This window comes from Pectinophora gossypiella, chromosome 15 (assembly GCF_024362695.1).
Source record: "Pectinophora gossypiella chromosome 15, ilPecGoss1.1, whole genome shotgun sequence".
NCBI classification, from domain to species: Eukaryota; Metazoa; Arthropoda; class Insecta; order Lepidoptera; family Gelechiidae; genus Pectinophora; species Pectinophora gossypiella.
This window is the reverse complement of record NC_065418.1, coordinates 1,940,273-1,966,560: the sequence shown is the minus strand read 5'-3', so window position 1 is coordinate 1,966,560 and position 26,288 is coordinate 1,940,273. Positions and strand designations below refer to the sequence as shown.

General features: G+C 39.1%; 2 protein-coding genes across 3 annotated transcripts in view; both read left to right on the top strand.

The window, feature by feature from the left end:
• Window positions 1-381: 381 nt before the first annotated feature.
• Window positions 382-7,587, top strand: LOC126373094 (zinc finger protein 708-like). Its single transcript, XM_050019091.1, has 5 exons — window positions 382-504; window positions 626-1,490; window positions 2,744-2,959; window positions 4,781-5,268; window positions 6,022-7,587. Exons 2-5 carry the CDS (start codon window positions 641-643, stop codon window positions 6,700-6,702), a joined length of 2,235 nt encoding a protein of 744 aa, XP_049875048.1. The 5' UTR covers window positions 382-504; window positions 626-640; the 3' UTR covers window positions 6,703-7,587.
• The window catches only part of LOC126373075 (1-phosphatidylinositol 4,5-bisphosphate phosphodiesterase), a 96,567-nt gene continuing 77,042 nt past the window's right edge, over window positions 6,764-26,288 (top strand). Inside the window, exon 1 of one of the 2 annotated variants that reach the window (XM_050019054.1) lies at window positions 6,764-8,049. The gene's annotated coding sequence lies outside the window, so the exon portion shown is untranslated. The remainder of the gene's footprint in view (window positions 8,050-26,288) is intronic. The other variant, XM_050019055.1, reaches the window with a different exon arrangement.

Below are 26,288 nucleotides of genomic sequence, written 5' to 3'. Positions count from 1 at the left end.
TTAATTCTTTCAAATATGTTTCCTCTTTTGTTACGCTTTCGGGAAATAAACGTGAATAGAAATAAAACGAATGAAGTTATGGAAAATTTTAAAACTAAGGAATTAGTTTGGAATCAAAAATTATAGTCGTATAAAATAACGTGTCAGTTAATTGTATAATTATAGCTAAGTTACTGTTACTGAAGTAACTGAACTAAACTAAATCACTTAGCGACGTCACTAGTTTACAAAACGGAAATTTGAAAAATATTGAAAAACTTTTTCAAGTGACAATTAATTCTAGACAAATCTAGTTAAGTGTTTAGATTAATTGCGATTTAACTTATTAAAACTTCATCATGTTATCTTGAAATCAAATTAAATCAATATTAAAAAATGTTTGAAAATCACGTAGCAAGTTTGTAATGGCGGGTAGAAGTGTATCTTTCGCCAATATTATTCAATATCCACCTTCGTTATCCTTTTCCTTGTCTCCACATTTTCCGGGCACCGTCGTAGCACGTGGTAAGTTAAATTTCCCTGCATTTTACATTATAATTTCTAACAATTTCTTAATTTACCTTCATAATACTCGGTCAGTTTATTACAGTGTTGTTGAAAAAATGTTTTTTTCGTGTTTACTCAGGTTTATCGTTCCAAAATGGATCAAGCTTTCACCGCTATGGACACCGAAGTCCTGTACCCGATTCTGTTTCTTCCTAAAAAGTGTACGAACTTGGAAACAAATTGTGATGTTGCTGATAACGTGTTTATTGACCTGAATATTACGTCTCCGGATACAGAAGGCAATAACGCTTGCATTTACTCCGGATTTTGCAATATAAAGCTGATAGACACTTATGATGTGAACATACAGCACCTCAAGTCGTCTGAAGAGATCATCTCTGAGGTAAATGATAGTTTGCCAGTGATCATATCAGAGCAACAGCAGCCTCCATACATGCAGTCCCAAGTGTGGATTGACCCAACCAGAAGTCCATTTGTGTACAACCACTATGACCTGTCCGAAGCTCAAGAGTGCTACTCCGTCCGGCATGAATCCCGTACCAGCATTACTGTGGAAAAGAAACTCAACACTTATATTACAAAAAACATATATAACTATAAAGAAGCCGTACACTACTCCACTCATGAAGAACTTGAGAATAAAAAACCCAAAATACAACCACCGGAGCATAATTCCGATGGGAATATTTATGAAGAAGATGAATTTCAGTGTGGAGTGTTTTTATCGCAACTGCCCGAAGAGATTATGAATGAGAAGCAGAACCGGGCTCGGGAGGAACGTAAGTTCATAGGTCTACAAAGTGAAAACAGTGCGTTGAAGCAGTTGATGTCACCGGATATTCAGTCCATGTCTAAGCAGCGGAAGACCATCTTGTTCTTGGGACCGGATGCTCAATGTGGACAGACAATCCAACAGATAGCATACTATGACCCCTCCATGGGGTGCTCCGGAGCCCCTGTGGTGGACAATGAAGTCATCATCGGTAAGATATATCTCTTCATTATACTTTTTTTTTTTATAAATACATAAAGATAAAAGATTTAAGTATTCAAATAATTTTAAATTGTTTAGATGTCTTAAAAAACTTATTTTTTTATAACTTTTTTTTTATCTATGTATATAAACTCGCGCTCGTGATTCCTTCTGGGGTGGGCAGGGCCACAATTAAATAATCAGAAGACAACTTGCAGCTATAATTTTATTTTATAAAGTTATCTAGACTACCTAAATACTTGGTTTTTATTATTACATACATAAACTCACGCTTATTTCCCACTGGGGTAAGCAGAGACTATGGAGTATGGACTATGCTGTTGTTATTATTATTACTTAATTATTAATATTTTTATCTGTTTCATCTTTTCTTGTACTTACATATAAAATAAAAAAAGTATTCCTTGTTCCCATTCAGAAATGTATAGGAATAAATAAAGAATTTCCCAACAGAGGCATTGTGTCCTTTCCAACATGATGGACAAAAGTTATATTGCAACACTGGCTGCAAATTGTCTATGATTACTTGTGACTCTGCCCAGCCCATTAGGGATCACGGGCGTGAGTTTAAGAATATAGGTATGTAAAAAAAATAAGCAATAACCGTCTGGGTTGATGAGGTTGGTAATCCACCACACAACTCACATAATACGTAAGAAGATAAAAAATAATACTAATTAAAAATGCATAAAATAGGTAGGTGAGTACGGTCACGAGCATTAATATGTATACACTTTGGTACCATGTCACATTCACTTTTTTGACAAATTGAACTGTAAGTTTCACTAAATGTCAAATATGTTAGTGCGACAGAGTCCTAAAGTGGGTACATTATATTGCTCATGACTATAACTGTATTTAAAAGTTCTATACAACTTCTGTAATCAAGAAGTGAAATTAGTGTTGTAATTAACATAGATAATATAAACTCACGTCGGTAGTTCGAAATATGGTGAGCTGTATTTCTTTTACATAAATTCACGACTGTGTCGTAATGGGGTAGTCAGAGGTACATCTATCGTGAGATAAATTAAGTACCACACCTCACCGAGCTTTCTGTTAGACTAATGGCGCCGTCTGATGCCGTATCGCCGTCTATAATGGTGTAGTCAACTCAAAAAAACATCTAAATCAAAAGAGATAACTGGTTGAAGTCCGACGCTTCCCGTTTTGAGAGGCAAGCCGGCGTACTACAGAACCACAGAGACTATTTTTTTTTAATCTTTGTCAATTTATTTTCAGAGGACACCGACCCTCCGCGGCAGAAGCGGTACCAGTGCGCGAAATGCCACCAGATCTTCGAGCAAATAGCTGAGTTTAGGGAGCACATGGTGAACCATGACAGCGGCAAGTACCCGCGCTTCATGAGTAGGACTCCATCGACGGACGTCCGGTATATCTGCAGCGAGTGCGGCAAGAATTTGAAGACCAGGGATAAGTTCGAGCGGCACTGTTTAGGTAAGTACATATCGTCTTAGGGTTGAACCACATACCTCCAAGTCTAGGAGAGACCTTAGGGTTGAACCACATGCCGCCAAGTCGCGGACAGACCTTAGGGTTGAACCACATACCGCCAAGTCTAGGACAGAGCTTAGGGTTGAACCACATACCGCCAAGTCTCGGACAGACTTTAGGGTTGAACCACATACCGCCAAGTCTAGGACAGAGCTTAGGGTTGAACCACATGCCGCCAAGTCGCGGACAGACCTTAGGGTTGAACCACATACCGCCAAGTCTCGGACAGACTTAGGGTTGAACCACTTGCCACCAAGTCGCGGACAGCCGCCAAGTGGCGGACGAGTGCCATAGAGTACCCGCGGCTCTGGCACTATGGCGGTGATATGGACACCGAGGGGTTTTACATAACATAACTAATACTTTAATGCACAAACAGGAAAATACCAAAGTTGGCTTTAGTGGCGGCGTACCGGCTCTCTACGTATGAAATCGCGATTCGGTTTAAGTAGCGGCGAAATACGGGTACTTAGTTCATCATGCGATAGGTGAACCTCTGATTAGCCCAATTGGGAATATTAGTCGTGAACTTTTATTAATTTATTTTTACAATCAGAATGAACACCTTAGAGTCTCATCACCTGTATTCCTTATTTTATGCCTTAGATTATTCATAATTATTACGCAATGAGTCGTTTTAAAGTATTTGCTATGAACATTTTCAAAGTTAGAAATCTAAATTTCAATATTGCAATTTTACTCTTGCTCATATAAAAGTAAGTGCGCAATGTCAACAAATGTCAAATAGCAATCTTGCTTTTTTTAGGTGAATTGTTATTGCAATTGCGATCCCGGAGGTCCCGAGTTCGAATCTCAGTAGAGACATGCCACAAAAACACTTTATGATCCCTAGTTTGATTAGGACATTACAGGCTGATCACCTGATTGTCAAAAGTAAGATGATCCGTGCTTCGGAAGGCACGTTAAGCTGTTGGTCCCAGTTACCACTTACTGTAGTCATTACAGCCACCTCAGGGGCCTTTGGCGGCTCAATAATAACCGGACACGAGTGTTGATGAGGTCGGTACTGCGCGTCGGATGCCCATACAATTGTAAACTAAAGTAACAAAAAAAAAAAAAAAGTAAGACCGAGGGGGGTTGAGGTAAACATAGCTCAGCCGCTGGTGGGGAGCGGAGAGTTGCCGTTCTATACGTAGTATTATTCTTTATTCTACGGCCATGGGCCGTGTTGCCTGATTTAAATAAGTCATCTCTTGTCTTCCGCCCCGCAGTACTCTGTTTGACGCGCAGAGCAGACCTCACATTGAGAGTCAAGCGTTCTTCCAACCGAGCTACCACGGCTTCCGTGTGTTTTAAGAACTAATCGCGAAAATTGCTTAATGAGGGATAGCGACCACACCGGCGGCGAAGTCCTGAAGTGTTTTTGTCGATATTTTACTCCATTATTAAGAGTTACGCTCTTGTTGATGTAGTATTCTCCATGCTACTTTTTTAGGAAAAAATAGGGCAGTGGTTTCCCTCTTGCATTCCGCCCCGTAGTACTCTGTTTGACGCGAGTGGGATGGCGCCCAAAGCAGTATATTTCAAAGCCGTACTAGGACTCCTGTCCTCCGCCTCTGAATAGTACTGACAGTTGCTGCTGCCCTCTGTCAGGTTCCAGGTTACAGTCCCTGTGACTCGCCTCTTCCGTTCTGCATTGCCGTACACATTGGCTCCCATCTCCGCCTCCGCAACCGTTGAGGTCTTCACCCGTACCCCTGGTTCAAATAAGGGGTTTAAAGTAACCTATGTATTTTTTTTCAGGCCACGGAGACCCAGAACTGGAGTGCAACAGGTGCCACAAAGTGTTCGCATCTAAGTTCACTTTGCGAGTCCATAGAAAGATACATAGTAGGAAACACCCTTGTTCGTATTGTACGAAAACGTACTCTAAGATAGAAGACATGAGGGCTCATGCAGCCAAAGTGCACTTTGCCTTCATGTGCGAACATTGCGACTTTGTAGCCAGCAAACATTCGGAACTAACCACTCATTTAGACACGCACGAAACTACCTACAAAGATTCCAGCGAAACAGAATTCGCCGAGTCATATTTCGATGATATTATGAGCGATAGTGACGTCATAAATCCTGATTCCCCCGTCCCCGATTGGAAGGTGACTGATGATGAAGCAAAAGACCTAGTTTCCAAGTTCGAAGAGATCCAGAAAGCTGATTCTGTCATTGCCAAGGTGATGTCCAATAAGATGTTCCTCGCTGGAAGGACTAAGAAGAACAGGAGATATACAAAGGTGAGAATACAGTTTTCAATTCGGTATTTTTTTATTCTTTTTTTATCGTGTGGATAGTCAGTTACAAAAATGTATGGAACTGACGTGTCATTTTGCAACTAGACCTTTATAAGATGAGACATCCTTACTATAACAGCTTCCGTGTTCTAGCAGTTACAGCACTAGGCTCGCGATCTGGAGGTCCGCGTTCGATTCCCGACATTGTTGAAATCACTTTGTGAGACTGTCTTTTATTTGGTAAGGACATGACAGGCTTGAATCGCTTGATTGTCCGAAAAAATAATATGGTTCCGTGCTTCGGAAGGCACGTTAAGCCTTTGGTCCCGACTATTAGCTGTAAAAACCACTTCCAACAACCCGCAGTGGAGCAACGTGGTGGAGTATGCTTTGTATCGTTGTTGTTGTTGAAGGGATGCCTGTGCCCAGCAGTAGGTTACGTATTCTTACTTAGCAAATGATTATTCACTCTAGAAGACTTCCGTTCCGATATTGTCTATAGGCTAGTTTCCAACTAGTCAAATCAGTTACTTTTTCCTAAACGTCAAAACACTAAATTACTAGGTATAGAATTTGTATGGAAAAGCACATTCTGACGTCATAGAAAAACGTGATAAAATGTCGGACTTATTATTAGGTACGTTTAAAAAGTTAAATAGAAAAAAGGAAATGTTTTTCGTTAGTTTTAGATCTGTCTTTATTTAGTAATCAGAATTTCATAAATTATCTTGAGCCTAGTACACGACCCAATTGCAGGTGTGCGACGTATGCCTGAAGTCGTTCGACCGCGTGTCGGACCTGAAGCGGCACCTCATCGAGCACATCGTCCGGAGCACCCTCGCTAAAACCCCCGTCACGGGCGCCGGCACCCTCACCATGCAATGCGAGGTCTGCCAAGCCGAAACCTTCACTAGAGTCGACCGCTACAAGGCCCATCTAAGAGAACACGCCAAACTCACCCTTTACAAATGCACCTTCTGCAACAAATCCTTCAGCGATTCTAGCAACTTCTCAAAACACAAGAAAATCCACGGCGCCCCGTACTTCCAATGCGACCTCTGCCAACGTAAGTTCAATTCTAAGAAGATGATCACACGGCACATGGAATACCACAACAAGAACGAGCCGTTGAGTTGTAGGTATTGTGAACGGATCTTCCATTTTGAGTCTATGCTGAATAAGCACATAAAAAGTGCGCATACTAGAGAAATCTCGTGCAGATTCCGTTGTAGGTTTTGCCATGAATACTTCAAGACTTTGAAGGAAAAATGGGATCATGAGTGGACGGTGCACAACGTGAGAAAGATGGTCGTAGACTGTCTAATCTGTGGCGCGAAGTATCGCAAGTATTCCGAGCTAAAACGGCATTGTGCGGACAAGCACAATGTTGAAATACCAACAGCTAAAAAACTGTTGAAGAAAAAGACTTATTATTAGGCGGGTCCTGATAGGAACATTTTTTATTTTTTTACAATGTTCCGCCGTAATTTCTGCCATAGAGCTGAACTTGAACATTTGGCCGCACTGCATCGCATTTTCCTATGCTTCTATCCTTTCCTGTAACTCAGAAATGTCTCGCTCTAACAAATGACGGTTCTGAGTGCCAAAAAAGGATAGAAGCATAGGAAAATCCAATGCGTTGCGGTCAGATGTAGTTCAATCTTAAATTAAGGGTATTTATGTATTAGTTTTCGTTAGAAATCGTTCGATATTGCGTTTCAAAAATGCCTGAAGAATATTTTAGTAATGTAAGTAAAAACTTAAAACCGTCCAATATAAATCGATAACTGTCTTTAGTACAAACGTAAAATGTGTTCACTATAAAAGATACGTTAAAACTAAAACTTAATATAAGATAAAGTGATCCTATAGACTGATTTAAACTTACCAAAAGACTGATTTAAATTAATGCAACTTACAAAGTAAAAACTTACCTGCTTACATTTTCTATACTTGATAATATTTATTGAAACTTATATTTAAATCAAAAGTAGTAAATCATGAAGTTCTTATTAGAAACTAATATAAATTCCGATTTTGTTACTTTGAATTGGTATCAAGAATCGAATAAGTTTATTTCCTAACTAGAAAATAACTATAGGTACGTCATTGGGAACGTAATTTTCGAATTTATTTATTTTATTGTTGATTGTCTACTACATTTTATACATTTGTTGATCGTTGTTTTTGTTATATTTATATTAAGTGGGGTGGTGGCTAATATACAACACCGTACATAACTCATCGTTTTGTATGAAAATTGCATCAGTCACAATTTTTTATGAAGTTTGGAAATGAAATTCAGAAGTACAAATCGCCAATCCACGCGTTTATAAGTTTTCTGTGTAACCAAATATTATAATACATAATCGAATTTGAAGGTATTTTACTTGTTGCAAATGTTGTAATGCTATAACTTTCAGTTCAACTTTTGTGATAGAAGTTTGGTACAATGGGCGCTTGTAAGTCTGAATTTCAGGCCACTGTAAGGTGTTACCATGAAATGTAAATTCTACACAACGCGCATGCGCCTATTCCGCAACCACATTCAGGCTGCTGTAGACGCGAAATTGACAGAAGCGCGCGGACGTTCGGCTAGGCGGTCGCGCGTCAGTCGCGAGCACACACGACGCGAGACGGACGTACCGACACGCCCCGTTCAACGCGAACACTAATAACATTGTCAGTGATAAATAAATAAAGAAAATACAACCACATTGACGTTTCATTATACTACGAGCAGTGATTATACTCAACAAAGGAGAGGAGACATCCGTTTTTGAGGTTAGTTCCATGGCTATAATCTTTATCTGTCACGTTTCAACGATTTAGCCACTGTTGATAGCATGAATCCATACGCGGATTGTTTTTAGCGATTCTCAGTTGATGTTTCGATCGTTTGTTTTTATGACTCTCTGTAATGGGCTAGTTTTTGTGCCGTGATCTGTAGATCTTAAGAGCAATTACCTTCGTGCTGAAACGTTTCATTGTCTGAACAATGTTATTATCAGCTAGACAGACTGCTGGTACCTACCTTCTTAAATGTATTTAGCATTCTTTTGTAGTAGCAAAGAAAAATTGAACGCTCCGATTCACCTGAAGAAAAGTAGTTTTTCAAGGACTCGTAATGTCAATACATTATGAATGAACCGCGACATGAATGAAGCACTGTGAGATTGATTTTGAAACCGTAGCTATTTGGATGCGCTAAAATAAATAGCATTTATGTGTCAGTTCATCAATATACCGAGGTCAAATGGTACACGCATGTGGGTGAAATACCTATAATGTCGTAAATACGGTATTAAGTAATGGTTTTTGTTTACCAACTCTAGATAGTTTATCTACCTACCTAGTTTTCAATTCCATACGTGATTTCGATTTGTTTTCAGAACGTCTCATTCAATAAGTTGATTGATGGGATAGGTATAAGGACCTACCTACACATATTTGATACCTACCTACCTACCTATTCATTGATGAAAAATTCGTTCAAGAATTGTCGTTTTCAGGACAAATCTTTTATGTTACTAGGTACCTATATGGTTAATTTATTTTCTCTCTAATCACAAACACACACACATGTTGACTTATCTACATTGTTGTGTCATAGGTAATAGGTTCCAATCCCGCTCGGCTTCTAAAAAAATATAGGTACCTACCTATTTAAGTTTTTTTATATATAGCAGAATCAAATCAGAATCATTTATTCAACGTAATTATCATGGATAAACTTGTTGAAGGTCAATGTAACATTTTTGAATTTACGTCATTTCGCAAGGTGTTATGGCTGCTGAGGAGAAGAAATGACAAGAAACTGCAACAGCAACACATCTTTTAAAAACCAATGAGGATATACATTACAAGTTATTTAATAACTAGAGGAACACATTCAATACCAGACATTTTTATCATTTAGGTAGTCATTAATCTTATAATAAGCTTTTTTACATAAAGTAAGCTTCACGTGAGCTTTAAATTTATTTTCTGACAAATTTAAAATATTATTTGGTATTTTATTGTAAAAACGTATACATAACCCCAAAAAAGATGAATTTAATTTACTTAATCTAGAATTTTGAATAGCAATTTTATGTTTATTTCTTGTATTGTAAGTATGCCTTTCACAGTTTCTCGGAAGGAGAGATAAGTTTTTACGTACATACTAATGTTTTCATATATATATTGACTTGCGACCGTCAGTATATTTATTTCTTTAAACAGCTCCCTCAAAGAGTCCCGACAACGCAGCTTATAAATAGCGCGAACTGCTCTTTTTTGAATGATGAAAATAGTTTCTACATCAGCGGCTCGACCCCACAGCAAAATACCGTAAGACATTATGCTGTGGAAGTAGCTGAAGTAGACAAGTCTAGCAGTGGGTACATCTGTGAGTTGTCGGATCCTTCTGACGGCATATGCTGCTGAACTTAGCTTGCCCGCTAGTGATACAATATGTGGGCCCCATTGAAGTTTTGAATCTACAGTAATTCCTAAGAAAACTGTGTGTTCAACAAAATCTAGTTTCTCGTCGTTAATTTTAATGTTATTAACTTGTCTGTGTTACAAGCATTCATCATAGGTAATAGGTATGTTGACAAGAATTGTTGTTTGAATTTCTTTGTTAAGTCCCTAATGTCTTCTTCAGTCGAAACCAGCCTCGGCAGGTGGGTAAGGTATTCGATTCACACGAAAACTTCATAAAAGTCACTTTTTTCTAGTTAACATGACATAGTCCACGCCCTTAATCCCTACTGGAGTGGGCAGAGCCACAGTAATCCGAATTTGCAGCCACAGCTACCCCTGGGGTATTTTCTTGCTTACAAAGCCCTGGGATAGATATGAAGAAGAAGAATAATAATGTATATTTCACAAAAGTATCGTACTAAGACACTAACTGCACTAGGGAAAGTATGAAGCTTAATGTTAACAGTCGGTTAGCCCACAAAAACCTCGCAAGTTCTTTTTTGAAAAATCACAATTTGGGGGGTTGAAAATGCCACATCGAAGCAGTTCATCTAAAAAAGCAATATTGCAATTTGTCAATTGCGCATACATAAGTGCGCAATGCAAACAATTGTCAAATAGCAATACCTATTGCTTTTTAGATGAATTGCTTCGATGTGTCCTTTGTCTTGTCCCCCGATACCGACCCCGCCGGCGTGGTCGACGATTTCCCTCATTCAGCGCTTATCGCTATCGACCCACTAGGGTCGATTAATTCTTTCAAATATGTTTCCTCTCAGACGACGCAATGAGCCGCGGTTCGCGCCCAACTGGGCACCCTCAGGCCTGTTGTCTTAAACGTTGCACCGGGTGAGATCCTTCAGCGCCCCCCATTTGTCCGGCCAAGTAGTTAATGCCATCTGCGGCAAATCTACAATAAGTCACGTCAAAAAAAAACCTTTGTCTTGTCTTTGGCTTGGATGTCATTGTCTTCGACAAAACCTCGATTTAAACCCGGGTAAAAATTGTGACCACAATTTTTACCTGGATTGAAACTAGCGCATCTATTGCAAGGTTTTGTTAACAAAGATTTTTATAAAAAGGCGTTCACGAAGTTTTCACTTTATGGCGACTTTATGTTTTTTATCCCACCCTAGTCTATGTTCTAGTCTCCAACATAGGACTAAGTATATATATTATCTGTGTACGTGCAGGTATGTAAGGTCAAGAGGAATGTCATTAGATTAAGGTCGATAAATGTTTATCTACCGTAAATGATAATTTTAATGAGGACCCGAAACTTCCAAATTATGTATGTGACATTGAGTCGACTGCCAGTTCTTATGTACGATGTGTAATTCGCGCGGATTGAGTACCTAATAAAAATGTCTAAGCGTCGTTAATCGCTGTAATGATCAAAATTAATAAAACTCGCTTACTGCAAGCGTAAAAAGTACCAAACACATAACCTCGCTTTATATAGAAAACCTCAAGTTCCTATTAAAAAAAAAACATATTCAGATGTGATTTTCTCAACAAAACCTCGATTTCTCAAAAATAAATATAGGTACAGGGTGTTAGTGACATCGTAACGAAAACTTTGAGCTATGATTCAGTCCATGATTCTGAGTTAATATCAAGTGGAATTTTCCGTCGCAAAATTAATGTTTTTTTTAAATTTTGCGACGGAAAATTCCACTTGATAAGTATTAACTAAGAATCATGGTCTGAATCATCCCTCTCAGTACCTATTCGTTACGACGTCATTAATGCATCAATGGTTAAACAGGCACGCGCTTCTGTAAAAATCCGGACCTGTCAAATCTTCATGTTAGGTAAGCGGACTCTTGTGAAAAGGGATAACGCTAGGGAGATGATGATGCATCAGTGGTCACTGGAACATTGTTAACTTATAGGTACTGGATTAGTTTGAGAACAGGATAGAGATATCGTTTACAGCCTAGTGCGAAAGAGAGATATCATCAGATAAATCGTGTAGTGGCTTGTCTGGACATTTGGAGTTTGCACTAGAAGTTTAACTGGCATCCGTGATAGATCTGGGGGTCAAAATGGCCACATCGAAGCAATTCATCTAAGAAAGCAATATTGCTATTTGACATTTGCGCATATAAAAGTGCGCAATGCAAACACATGTCAAATAGCAATATTACTTTCTTAGATGAATTGCTTCGATGTGGCCATTTTAACCCCCCTGTTCAGAGAACTCCAGACTTACGTCGTCGTGTCATCCTAGCTCGGGCTCTAAACCACTGAATTCTACTTTTTCATATTTGGAACATAAATAATTAATATCACGTGGTTTCCAGGACTTGTGTACGGTTACTGGCAATAGACTTGCCTCCCGCATGGGATTTAAATACAGGGTCATAGTGACATCGTAACGAAAACTTTGAGGGATGGAACTTCGGGCGTGATTGAGCCCATGATTTTGAGTTGATATCAAGTGGAATTTTCTTATTATTATATTAATTAAAAACAGAAACAATACTTACATGAACTTTTTTTTAATCTAAAATTTTTAAGAGGGTTTTTTCTGTACAGAATATGCCACCATCACATAGTTTACGTTAGAGCTTAACTGGTAGTCTGCGATCAGTACCGATCTTCACCAATTTATACAATGCTCTCGCAAGTGCCGAAGTGGGATTAGCTACATGAATTTTCCGACGGCAAAATTACACTCAATATCAACTCAGAACCATGGTCTGAATCAGACAGTCAGAATTATCGTTACGATGACACTAACGCCATGTATAGCTGGCGTGAAATAGTTATATACTATACACCTCTGCCTACCCATTCGGGGATGCAGGCGTGATGCTGTGTTATATTCAACTGGCGTCATCTGAACTTTGCCAATCTGCGCAATGTTTTCATAGAGTGCCCAGGGCGCTTGGGAAACCTTTTATTAACTAGTGCTGTTAGGAGCGGTTAATTTTCAATTATTCCTGTTAACACTACTCCGGTGTAGTTATTAATGAATTAGAATCGCTTTATTAATTTCTGTTTACTCTGAACCGGCGTGCGTGTATGAAGCGATTGATGAATGTGGAGGAAGCAAGAGATGTGTGTCAGGATCGAAGCAAATGGAATTCTATAGTCTCTGCTTACTCCGGTGGGAAATAGGCGTGAGTTTATGTATGTATGTGTTATTAATTTCTGTAGCCCAGGGCGATATACAAGGACTAATCCCCCATCAACCCTCGACACGGGTTAAAATGGCCACATCGAAGCAATTCATCTAAGAAAGCAATATTGCTATTTGACATTTGATTGCATTGCACACTTACCTGTATATGCGCAAATGTCAAATTGCAATATTTCTTTTTTTAGCTGATTTGCTTCGATGTGGCCCTTTTAACCCCCCAGGTCCTCATCAGCCTTCGGGGTCTCTAAAGGATTATAGGACCGTGAAAACACTTTTTTCCAAGGGATCAGTTGACAGAAGAAGAATGTATTTATTTTTCTATATCGATGTCACGATACTAAGACAGTAATTAGGAGGGAACAGACGTAGATGCACATACATAGCGGGCGAACACATACCCTCCTTTTTACGTACGGTCCCGAGCATTAATATGTACACACTTTGGTACCATGTCACATTAACTTTGTTGACAAATTGAACTGTAAGTCACACTAAATGTCAAATATGTTAGTGCGACAGAGTCCTAAGGTGGGTACATTATATTGCTCATGACTGTACGAGCTATAAAAAGTCGGCAAAGTGAATCGCCATTTTCTCACGAATAGTAAAGGCGTGGGTCCACCGCGGTGCAAGGAGCTTAAGAAAATCTGTGTGGTTGTGTACACTGTAACGCACGGTGACACTACACACGAATTGACATCATAGATACATGCGTCATTGATGCAATGACGTCAATACATGCGTAGCTTTGATGCGTGGCTAGCTCAAATAGGCGGTTGCATAGTTCAACGCTGTCAACGTGGGTCTACGTTTCCACTGGAGTACACGAATATGACCCAATGCCTCCTGCAATGAAGCGAGTGTCCGTGGATTGCAGTGGCACGTGCGTAGCTTCTCCGTGGGTCGTGGCACGCTATACATAGTCGTGCATGGGTCTTCAATGGAAACATAAGGGTCAGCAAAAATTTAGTATCGATCGCCATCGACTCGCAAAGAAGAAGAATGGAAACATAGACCCGCGTTGGCAAACAAATTAATACACGCAACTAAAATGCGTCGCGTGCCCGTGCACAGCATGCGCCGCGTTCGGCCGGCGCCTTAACCGATTTTAGACAGATAAACATAATACCCATATACCCAAAAACAAAGATAAAAGATGCATATGTCTATTATCCACGAAATTAGAAGGTGAAGCGAAGACAAAATTGTACAGCGCAGCGCCTTCTATTTTTTTTTTTTGAGAACGAGGCTGAAATGTTTCTCATTGGAGATTTACACGTGACGTTATTAGTATTTTGTAAGAGATAACACGTGTAATCACTCCACCCAGCCTGAAATGCTTTGGCCCGGAATTACGTGAACGGAAGTTAGCCAATCGATGAGTTAAGCATTAAAGCACAGGTCTGCCCAGTGGGTCGGAACAGCAGACAGCAAAGCTCATAAACTGGTGGCTACTGATTCGAATTACGTCATGCACATAGTTATTCACATGCACTACCCTACAAAACTAAGCATCACACTTTTAAAATTACAATAACTTTTTAAGTACATAAGATGAACGTTTGAAATAAAAAGAACTCGAAAAAGCTTTTTTACTTTAAGCTTTTTTTTACTTTTGGACAATCAGGTGATCGGCCTGTAATGTCCTAACCAAACTAGGGATCACAAAGTGATTTTTTTAATTTATCCCCACCGGGAAACTCAGATGATCCGTGCTTTGGAAGGCATGTTAAGCCGTTGGTCCCGGTTATTACTTACTGATGTAAGCACGTAGTCGTTATGAGTCATGTCAGGGGTAATAATAACCCTGACATTAGGGTTATTTACTGGAAGGAAAGCGAGCAGTTCGCGCCATTTTTTTAGTTTTCGGTAGTAAACATTTAGGCGCTCTTTTTATTACCTATGATTTAACAAGATGGCCATACATCAGTTTCCGCGTTGATGGGGCTGGTAATCCACCTCACAACCCACACGATAGAAGAAGAATGTCAGGGGCTTTTGCCAGGTCAATAGTAACACTGACACCAGGCTTGGTGACGTCGGTCTTTGGTCTCCCAACCCACATGAACGAAGAAAAGGAATATATTGAAGGAGACAGGCCAGAAAATATATCAAAAATCTTCCGTTTAGCGCCAAAGTAAAAGTAGAATTCCAAGTGACGTTTGATGGTAGACCACATGACCCCAAGTCGGTGCCTTCAGTATTTCCAGCGCTCGAAATTCGTTTTCCTTACAATAGGTATCTAAAAGGAGCTTACTGCCGCGACACCAAACACTTCAGAACCCCGATACCGACCCCGCCGGTGTGGACGACGATTTCCCTCATTCAGCACTTATCGCGACCCACTAGGGCCGATTAGTTCTTTCAAATATTCTTCCTCTCAGACGACGCCTTGAGCCGAGGTTCACGACCAAATGGGCACCCTCAGGGCAGTTGTCTTAAATATTGTACCGGGTGAGAGCCCTCAGCGCTCCCCATTTGTCCAGCCAAGTAGTTAACGCCACCTGCGGGAAATAACAATAAGTCACGTCAAAAAAAAGGAGCTTACTGAGCGATTTGTAGTTTTGCCCATCCCGATAGGAAATGCGGGCGTGAGTTGAATCTGTCTATGAAGCCATATCAATTCTGCCTATAAGCAGGAAACCTGATAAGGTTTAAACCTGTTTCACTTTGTTAAGGAAATTATATAACTTCGCAATAAGCCAGTTTCCACTCTACCTCACCTAGGTGAAATCTAATTTCCTATTGTTGGTGACAATGGTTCCTGCAGACATCTATTTTAATTTAAGGTTATACCTGTCATTTTCTTACCCGCCGAAAACGAAAGGGACGGATGGCTGACAACTGTTACTTTTAAAATGAATGAAAGAATGAATGAATGAATAACGCGGGAAAATCAAAAAAGGCACTTAATTCTGTCGGGTTATTGGCCAATGTATTTTTTTTTCTTTTTTGGCCAATGTAAAGTTTTGGGTAGTTTTAAATTTCTGCCAAAAATTTACGTGTAGATATTTCATTTATGCCTGTAGATTATCCGTCCCTTTCCTTTGCGCGGATTAGGAAATGACAGGTATACCTTGAAATAAAATTAGGCTGTGTGTACTGGAATCAAAACCAATACATACTTTTTTAATATTTTGCACGTCGTTGTGTTCGAAGAAACGAACGGAGTCTAGCTTTCCTAAACCTTTGATTATCCTTATCACATGTGTTTTACCTTATCTCACCAGCGTTATCTCGAACTTCTTTACTGGTTTTTTTAAAGAACCCCTGAGGTTTATCTTGCAGCTACTTTCCCTCGGCTATACAGGTTGTTAGAAGATATAGCAGTTTTAGGCGGATGAGACGATCGACAAAAAATATTCTTCTTCTGCTTCTATCATATCAACCCTGGTGTCAGGGTTATTATAGAGCCGCCAAAGGCCCCTGACATGGCCCATGTAACGACTACTTACTTACATCAGTAAAGAGCAACAATTCATTTTATGTATGCTTCTTCAATTACTTACATTGTATTTTGAAATAATTTTGTACCCGAGTAATGGGAAAATAGGTAACTATCATGTTAAAGCTGTACAACGCCATCTATATTGTTTTTGGTGAAACTGGAAAGTCCCTCCTGTAGATAGACTTCAGTTACCGTGGTAAATGGGTGAATCTCAAAATTTCAAGTTTGGTGGCGAAATTTTATATCATTTTTACGTGAAAAATTGGGTTCCGACATGAAAAAGATCCAAAAGGATCCTCGGTTCCGACATGAAAAAGGAATTTTTCAATTCCCAATTTTCCCAAGTTCCCCAATTTTTCACGATAAAACCATATGACAGTCGCCACCAAACTTGACACATTTTGATATTCACCCAAATACTTTCAACGATAGATGCACATACGAAGATCTTGAAGGACGTACATTGACCAAATGAAGGACTCTCCAGGCGATGTTCTCCAAAAAACAGATGGCGTTGTCCAGATTTAACGTGATCATTGCCTGTTTTCTCATTGCTCGGGTACATAATTATTCAAAAATATAACGGGTTTGCAGAGTAATGTATAAAAATGAATAAACTTTTTTATTATTATTTGTACGTCGTTTCCATATCTCGGGCCTATGGAGTCCCGGACTTTTGGAAGGCGTGCGTGGGGCCGAAGCCAACACGTAAAGGCCCTTTAAGACAATTATTATTAAGTTCGCGCCTAACTGGGCACCCTCATGCATGTTGTCTTAAATTTTGTACCGGGTGAGAGCCGTCAGCGCTCTCCGTTTGTTCGGCCAAGTAGTTAATGTCATTTGTGGCAAATCTACAACAAGTCACGTCAAAAAAAGGCCATTTAGACTAAATAAAGACTTAGAAAGCATAAGGTATCGGGCTCGATTATTTTAGTAGTATTTATTATCTATTCTATGCTTGGGAGGTTAAAAATGCCATATCAAAATTATCAAAGTAATTATTCTAAAAAAGCAATATGGCTACTTGGTATTTGTTTGCATTACGCACTTGCTTTTTTATGCGCCAATGTCAAATTTGTAATTTTGCTTTTTTAGATGAATTGCGTCGATGGGGCCTTTTTAACAGTACCTAATTAAACAGAAACTTTTGTAAAAAGCTTATTATAAGATTTGTGATTATCTAGAAGATAAGTATTAATGCATGGGATAAGCTATCTGGAAACTCATATTAGACAGCCAAATTACTTAATTGTATAACAGTATTTTGTCTTTTTTTTTAAAGAACGTCTTGGGCCCTGTGCTGAGGTTTTTCTTGCAGCTTCTTTCCCCCGGCTGTACAGGTTGTGAGGAGCTGCAGTAGTTTTAGGCGGATGCGACGTTCGTTATGTCAAAAATGACGATTCAAAGTGTAACTGTGTTACCTACTGAAAGATACTTTTGAATTTGAATTAAGCCCCCTGTACTAAGTAAGTTAATAGGTCGCTCTTGTTAGTAGTTGCATATTTCAGAACTAGTGCACGCAAATAACTAAGTATACGTAAAGTTCAGCACCATCTTGTTTAAGTCCTTAACAAGTTCTATAACGCTCCGCCTACGTTGTCAAACTTCAAACAAAGTAGGGTAGATACTTATTCGCTACAATACATAAGTACATATTATAAACTCACGCCGTAATCCCTAACGGATGGTCAGAGCACCAAGTAAAATCAAAACTACTCACGCTAAAAATTTGACAGCTGTCTATAACCTATATACTGGTCCTCCGTGGTCCAGTGGCTGAGCGTTGGGCTCACTATCCGGAGGTCCTAGGTTCGAATCCCGGTGGGGACATACCACAAAAATCACTTTGTGATCCCTAGTTTAGTTAGGACATTACAGGCTGATCACCTGATTGTCCAAAAAGTAAGATGATCCGTGCTTCGGAAGGCACGTTAAGCCGTTGGTCCCGGTTACGACTTACTGATATAAGTAAGTAGTCGTCACATGAGCTATTTTAGGGGCCTTTGGCGGCTCAATGATAACCCTGACACCGGGGTTGATGAGGTTGGTAATTCACTTCACAACCCACACGATAGAAAAAAGACCTATATACTCCAAGCATAACATACCCCACCATAGCATTACGCCTTTATTATAGTATAATTTACGTCCACACTCCGCCAGCTATGATACCCTCAAAGGCCCTAAAAACAATCAAAAGGTGCACACAAGGTCCGTAGACATTTTTACGCCATAGCTGTGACATACAAAAGGCCGGAGAAGAGGACAAAACATCTCTCCTCTTTGTCCCACAGCCACCGGCTGCGATTTGCATCAAACGGCGACAGGCACAAACAATGATGTCCACTACAAAGACTTCAGACTACATTTCCCGCCTACATTCCGTCCTGAACGGAACTTTCTGTCCGTCTATGTCCATATATACACGGCTATATGATTACGTCTATATACTAATAGTGTTGCCAGATGTCCAGGGAATCGAAAAAAATATAAAACCTAAAACACGACTACGGAAAAATGACACTAACAAGTCTGAAACAAGATAATTGGTATATTTCTCTGAAATTCTTCCGAATAGTGATGTTTAGGAGTTAGCCGTGGTAATAAACTCTTAGGACAGATTGGCATACGACCACGGCTGTCTTCTAAACACTATTTGGAAGAATTTCAGAGAAATATATCTATTTTCTAGTTTCATACCTTTTAGAGCGTATTTTTTTATGATCAGGTTTTAGTTTTTACTACTCACTACACTTTAACGAACACTAGCCTTGGGCGCTATCACTCATTGAAAAGAAAAGATTGATATATATCTTTTGCATCAGAAGATATATATCACTCTTTCGGCTCAGTAGCTCATTTAGCTCGGTGCATAAATCCTATCAATATCTCCCAACTGAATGATGCATTTGTATTGTTGAGCGAGATTTAATTTTGAAGACAGAAATAAAACAGAGATAACTTTAGTTAGTGACAACTGTTTTCATGTTATTCACCATAATTTAATTAAAATTTAAAATAATTTTGAGTGCGTTCCATAATCGCCGGCCAACCAGCCTAAAACAGGAGATACAACGCCATAATCTATCTCTGTCTTTCCAATAGTATACGCATAACAACGTCTCGCTTACTTTCGTATATCATCTACTATCTCTGTCTTTCCAATAGTATACGCATAACAACGTCTCGCTTAATTTCATATATCATCTACTATCTCTGTCTTTCCGATAGTAAACGCATAACAACGTCTCGCTTACTTTCTTATATCATCTACTATCTCTGTCTTTCGAATAGTTTATACATCTCAGGATCTCGCTTACTTTCGTATATCTTCTCGGCTCAGTGTTACGGTATTTCAGTCGCTCAAAAATGATTCCTAAAACTAGTGAGCTAGAGTGAGCTAGAGATATAATTAGAAATGAGGTGATATGGTGATATATTATATCTCTTGTACGGATATATATCATTTTTATCACTCTCTCTTGAGCTACCCAAGGCTAACGAACACTGAGGAGCTCGGTGGCGCAGCGGTAAACGCGCTCGGTCTGCGATTGTTGAAGTTAAGCAACTTTCGCAAAGGCCGGTCATAGGATGGGTGACCACAAAAAAAAAATGTTTTCATCTCGAGCTCCTCCGTGCTTCGGAAGGCACGTTAAGCCGTTGGTCCCGGCTGCATTAGCAGTCGTTAATAACCACCAATCCGCATTGGGCCCGCGTGGTGGTTTAAGGCCCTATCTCCCTATCCATCCATAGGGAAGGCCCGTGCCCCAGCAGTGGGGACGTTAATGGGCTGGTGATGATGATGAGGGGGATGATACAGACCATGATTCTAAGTTGATATCAAGTGGAATTTCCTGGTGGATTATTTTCAGTTCTACACTTTTGCGACGGAAAATTCCACTTGATATCAACTCAGAATCATGGTCTGAATCATCCCTCAAAGTTTTCGTTACTATGTCACTAACATCCTGTACTGTTAAACTTGGAATTATCTTTAATCTTCGCCTTATAATAAGGCGGTTGGAATTTAATTTCGGAGAACGGACAACATTATGCGAAAAATGTAAATGTGAATAGATCTGTACGTGGCCGTGACACTAAAATATGCAAAGACACTTCAAGTAAATGACTCATGTCTGGAAAGATAAGATAAGTATCTTTGTTGTAAACAAAGATGTAATGTAGTACTTCTTAACTACATTAATGTAGATAAGTAGACACAAACTCATAATAAGTAAGCATTAGGCTCCGTTCAGACTCAGCTTTTTTTGAGGAACCTTCAAGACCACGCTCCCAAAAAAATATAGATACATACATGAACTCACGCCCGTAATCCCCAAAGGGATAAGCAGAGCCACAAGTAATCAAAGACAACTTGCAGCCACTGTTGATACGATGATAATTTGTAATTAGTATAGTAAGTCTCGGAATAAAGTTAGTGATTATTTAGAAGATATGAATGCATGGGATTAACTGTTTGAGAACTGATATTAGGCAGCTAAGTTACTCAATTGTATACCAATATTTTATGTTTATTTTTATTTTTTTAAAGAACGTCTAGGGCCCTGTGCCGAGGTTTTTCTTGCAGCTTCTTTTCCCCGGCTATACAGGTTATGAGAAGCTGCAGTAGTTTTAGACGGATGAGACGTTCGTTATGTAAAAATTTACGATTCAAAGTGTAACTATGTTACCAACTGAATAAAGATATTTTTGAATTTGAATTTGAATGTTATTTAAGTACCTACCTACGTACTTTTTTTTGTATTTCAATTAGTCCAACTCCAACGTTGTTTAAAACTACTCATCTGAAACTGATTACTTCTCAGTAAGCGAATCAAATGTATTCTTTTTGAGCAATAAAGTATCTTAAACCTTATGTCGTAAGCTGGATACGATGAACCTTACAGTGATAAGGGATCAGCCTATCGCCCATATAACATTAGTCCATCATGTTAGAGGACACAACCCCTCTGTCGGATTTTACGACACGCCAGGGAAGACAAGCAGCTGAACGTGTACTGTTTTTTATTTGCTACCAGAGCAGCATAGAAGTAAAAAATATAGATGGTGTTGTGTAACTCCAAAATGGTAATTGAACCTATGTTGTCATTGTTCGGGTACATAACTATAATTAAATGCTGCTTGATATTTGGATCAGATTTGTATAGAATTATATTGTTATATTGCTTCTCTTTATTTTGATCAGGATAATAATGGTTCGAAGTTGTGTTGTGTGCAAAACAAAGATAAAACATGCATGTGTCTGAAATCGTAGCGTAGTAATTGTATGGAATTCGAGACCTTTTCCTAAACTGGCGCATTCGCAGAGCCTTAGATAAAGGCTGTATACACAGAGATTTCCTTATTTGTATTTGGTAGCAGAAAGTTAATAGATACTCTGATATAAAGCTGACTTTAGTATCCTATAAGTACCTACGCGTAAGATTAAGATATTATCCGACTCAATCCTGTATATTTTTCTTAAGTAAACTACTAGAATAAGGATAATAAGTACTACATACAGAACGGGAACTCTCCGCTCCCCACCAGCGACCGAGCTAGGTTTACCTCACCCCCCTCGGGCATAGATTAGTCGTGAATCGTGAAGGCTGCGCATGGACTGTTGTTTGTATTTTTTGTCAGTTTAGTTTATTTTATACTAGCTTTTGCCCGCGACTTCGTCCGCGTGGCGTGTTATATAAGAGAGAGATCTTTGTGTGTGGGAGTGCATATCAAATTTCAAGCATAACTTATGCAGTTTAGATTTTTTCATACAATTTTTTTCCCAATAACTCCCATTTTTCAAAATACAGCCAAAAATAAACTTTATATTTACTAAGGTATGCATGCATGCTAGATTGAATCAATTGATTGAATTGATTTTTTTTTAATTGATTGTTCATTGAGTTTTAATTTTAATACACACTTCCTCTCTTCCCTTCAACGTTGCTGTGCCCTACAGGGTCCATGTTTTAGTTCCTATGCCTATGTAACACCCCATTGTACTACATGGAATGCAATAAATAATTTAATTGAATTGAATTGAAAACATCTATCTTACGCGGTTTCGATTTTTTCATACAAATGTTTTTTTCCCGCTAACTCCCGTTTCCGTGGGAATTTTGCAATATCCTGTTGCAACTAAGGTTTAAGTTAACTAAGGTACCTGCATGCCAAATTTCAAGCGTCTAACTTAAGCGGTTTAGATTTTTCATACAAAAGGATTTTCCCGCTAATTTCCGTTCCCGTGGGAATTCCGGGAATTCCTTTCTTAGTGCACCTCTACGGTACCTAAGCTATGTCCCTTCCAAATTTCAAATGCCTACATTTAGCCGTTCAGGCTATGCGTTGATATGTCAGTCACTGAGTCAGTCAGTTTCTCCTTTTATTTAGATTTGATTTTTTCATACAAATGTTTTTTCCCGCTAACTACCGTTCCCGTGGGAATTTTGTAATATCCTGTTGCAACTAAGCTTTAAGTTTACTAAAGTACCTGCATGCCAAATTTCAAACGTCTAACTTGAGTGGTTTAGATTTTTCATACAAAAGGATTTTCCCGCTAATTCCCGTTCCCGTGGGAATTTCGGGAATTCCTTTCTTAGTACACCTCTACGGTGTCTAAGGTACCTGCGTGCCAAATTTTAAACATCTTACTTGAATGGCTTAGATTTTTCATACAAAAGGATTTTCCCGTTAATTCCCGTTCCCGTGGGAATTTCGGGAATTCCTTTCTTAGTGCACCTCCACGGTACCTAAGGTACCTGCATGACAAATTTCAAACGTCTAACTTGAATGGTTTAGATTTTTCATACAAAAGGATTTTCCCGCTAATTCCCGTTCCCGTGGGAATTTCGGGAATTCCTTTCTTAGTACACCTCTACGGTATCTAAGGTACCTGCATGACAAATTTCAAACATCTAACTTGAATGGTTTAGATTTTTCATACAAAAGGATTTTCCCGCTAATTCCCGTTCCCGTAGGAATTTCGGGAATTCCTTTCTTAGTGCACCTCTACGGTATCTAAGGTACCTGCATGCCAAATTTCAAACGTCTAACTTGAGTGGTTTAGATTTTTCATACAAAAGGATTTCCCTTCACTACTCTGCTCCTATTGATTGTAGCGTGATGAAAAGTATACTATGACCTGTCCAGGAGTGTGAAGAATAATTGTACCAAGTTTCATTAAAATCCGTCCAGTAGTTTTTGTTTCTATAAGGAACATACAGACAGACAGACAGACAGACAGACAGACAAAAATTTTACTGATTGCATTTTTGGCATCAGTATCGATCACTTATCACCCCCTGATAGTTATTTTGAAAAAATATTTAATGTACAGAATTGACCTCTCTACAGATTTATTATAAGTATATAGATGTTCCAATTTTGAAATTGTTCGCTGAATATTTGTTCTCACAGCGCCTGCGTGACGCCTTTACAGGATATAAGTGACATCGTAACGAATGGGTATGATACAGACCGTGATTCTGAGTTAATATCAAGTGGAATTTATGCATTTTTTGTGTTGTTTTTAATTATTTTACGTTTCATACTTTTGCGACGGAAAATTCTACTTGATATCAACTCAGAATCATGGTCTGAATCAGCCCTCAAAGTTTTCGTTACGATGTCACTATCACCCTGTATAATACTCCGTACAGTCATGAGAAATATCATGTACCCACTTTAGAACGCTGTCGCACTATCATATTTGACATTTAATGAGACTTACGGTTTCATATCTCAAAAACGTTAATATGACATGGTTTCAAAGTGTATACATATTAGTACTCGTGCCGGTACAAGGCGATGCCATAACTGACAGTCATTGTGAATATTAAGTAACTGCAAGAAAGCGTGGGCGTCGAGGGAAGAATGACCCAGTTTCATCCATCCACGGTAACTTAGGTACTATCCACACTAATATTCATCACTAACTTAAGAGCCACGCTCTTGTCGGTGTAGCATTCTCCTAACTCTCCATGCTACTTTTTTAGGGAAAAATAGGGCAGTGATTTCCCTCTTGCATTCCGCTCCGCAGTACTCTGTCTGACGCAAGTGGGATGGCGCCCAGAGTAGTCTATTTCAAAGCCGTACTAGGACTCCTGTCCTCCGCCTCTGAATAGTACTGACAGTTACTGCACACTAATATTACATAACATAAATAACCTATATACGTCCCACTTCTGGGCGCAGGATTCCCCTTAATCAACTGCTCCATACACTAATATTATAAATGCGAAAGTAACTATGTTACCCCGCGGTGTTGGCAAAGGTGGTGACAAAATACTTTTGCTATTTTATATTTAACTTATTTATGAATTTTGTAAAGGTAAAATGTAATAATAAGTCCGATATTTTGTCACGTTTTTTTATGACGTCACAGGGTGCTTTTTCATACAAATTCCATAGTAATTTCGTGTTTTGACGTTTAGTAACAAGTAACTGATTTGATTAGTTGGAAACTGCCCTATTATATTGATCCAACCAATCACGTGGCATCTCGCGGAGTCCAACAACGTGTTGTACAACCCGTGACGATGATCACGTGATCAGCTACTTACTTCACCCTTCCATCTGTAGTGTTGTTACTCTCGATTCTCGAAGTCACGAAACGCGGGACAAATGCGGGGAATAATTCACTTTGGTACATTGAACTCTAAGTCTCACTGATTGTCAAATATGTTAGTGCGATAGGGTTCTAAAGTGGGTACAGGTGATGCTCATGAGTGCACATAAACTCACGCATTTCCCACCAACTAAGCAGAGACACACTTCTCTTGCTTTCTCCACATCAGGGGCCTTTGGCGGCTCAATAATTAACTCTGACGCCATAGTTGATGAGGTCCGTCACTGGTTCTACAACCCACACGAGAGAAGAAGACAGCGTTCTTAGCTAATGCGACATTAGACTTACCACCGTAAAGGCATAAAGTGTATCCTTCAATAAACCATTAAAAATAATTACTTGAAACAAAATACAAGATTAAGTACTCAATAAATAATTTAATTATACACTAAACTATTTAATGTTACATACATTTATAAACTCACGCCTATTTCCCACAATTAATTAGAATTACATTTGCTTCGATCCTGACTATTCCTAACACACTTCTCTTGCTTCTTTCACGTTCATCAATCGTTTCGTACACGCTCGCCGGTTCAGAGTAGACCGTACTGAAGCTTTTCAAAGGATATCTCCAATTTGGTCAAGATTTGTATGTTCCCGGGAACGGGACTTCACTGAACTGAATGTCCTTTTAAAATCCAAACCCCATGGTTTAATTGGCTAGTTTCCTAGGTCAAAGATAATTTATGAGATTCTAAATAAACACAGATCTTAAGGTAACAAAAAACGTTTCCTTTTTTCTATTCAACTTATTTCTGAATTTGTAATAAAGAAAAATAAATGCGACGTTTTGTCAAGTTTTTATTCCATAGTCACTTCGTGTTTTGACGTTTAGTACAAAGTAACTGATTTGACTTGTTGGAAACTACCCTAGAATAGGCCTTTTATGAGGGTAAAACATCGCGGTGGAAAAACAGGGTCTTCCCGCGCCAATCGGGACACTTGCCAACACTAATCACCTTTCGCCCCCCGCTGGCTACATAGAAAATTATTGTCGGGTAACTGTGCAGAAAATCGACCCTTTTCCCCGCAACAGAAGTTCTCGGAAACACAAATAGCAATCTGAAGCCTTTGTTGTTAAAAAAAATACTGAGGTTGTTTTGTGCAATTAAAATAAAACTTTTCGATGCCAACCGGAGTTTTCGCAAATTTCAACTAGGTATCAAATATGGTTCAAAAGATACAGCCTTTTAAAAATTGAACTGACCATCTGACAGACAAACTGACAGACATTTCCTTGCAAAGTAAATTAAAAACATTGGACGTGGGTAATTTTTTTTTTACGAAATGGCAACGCAGGGTCGGATGACGTCAGCTAGGCTAACCTT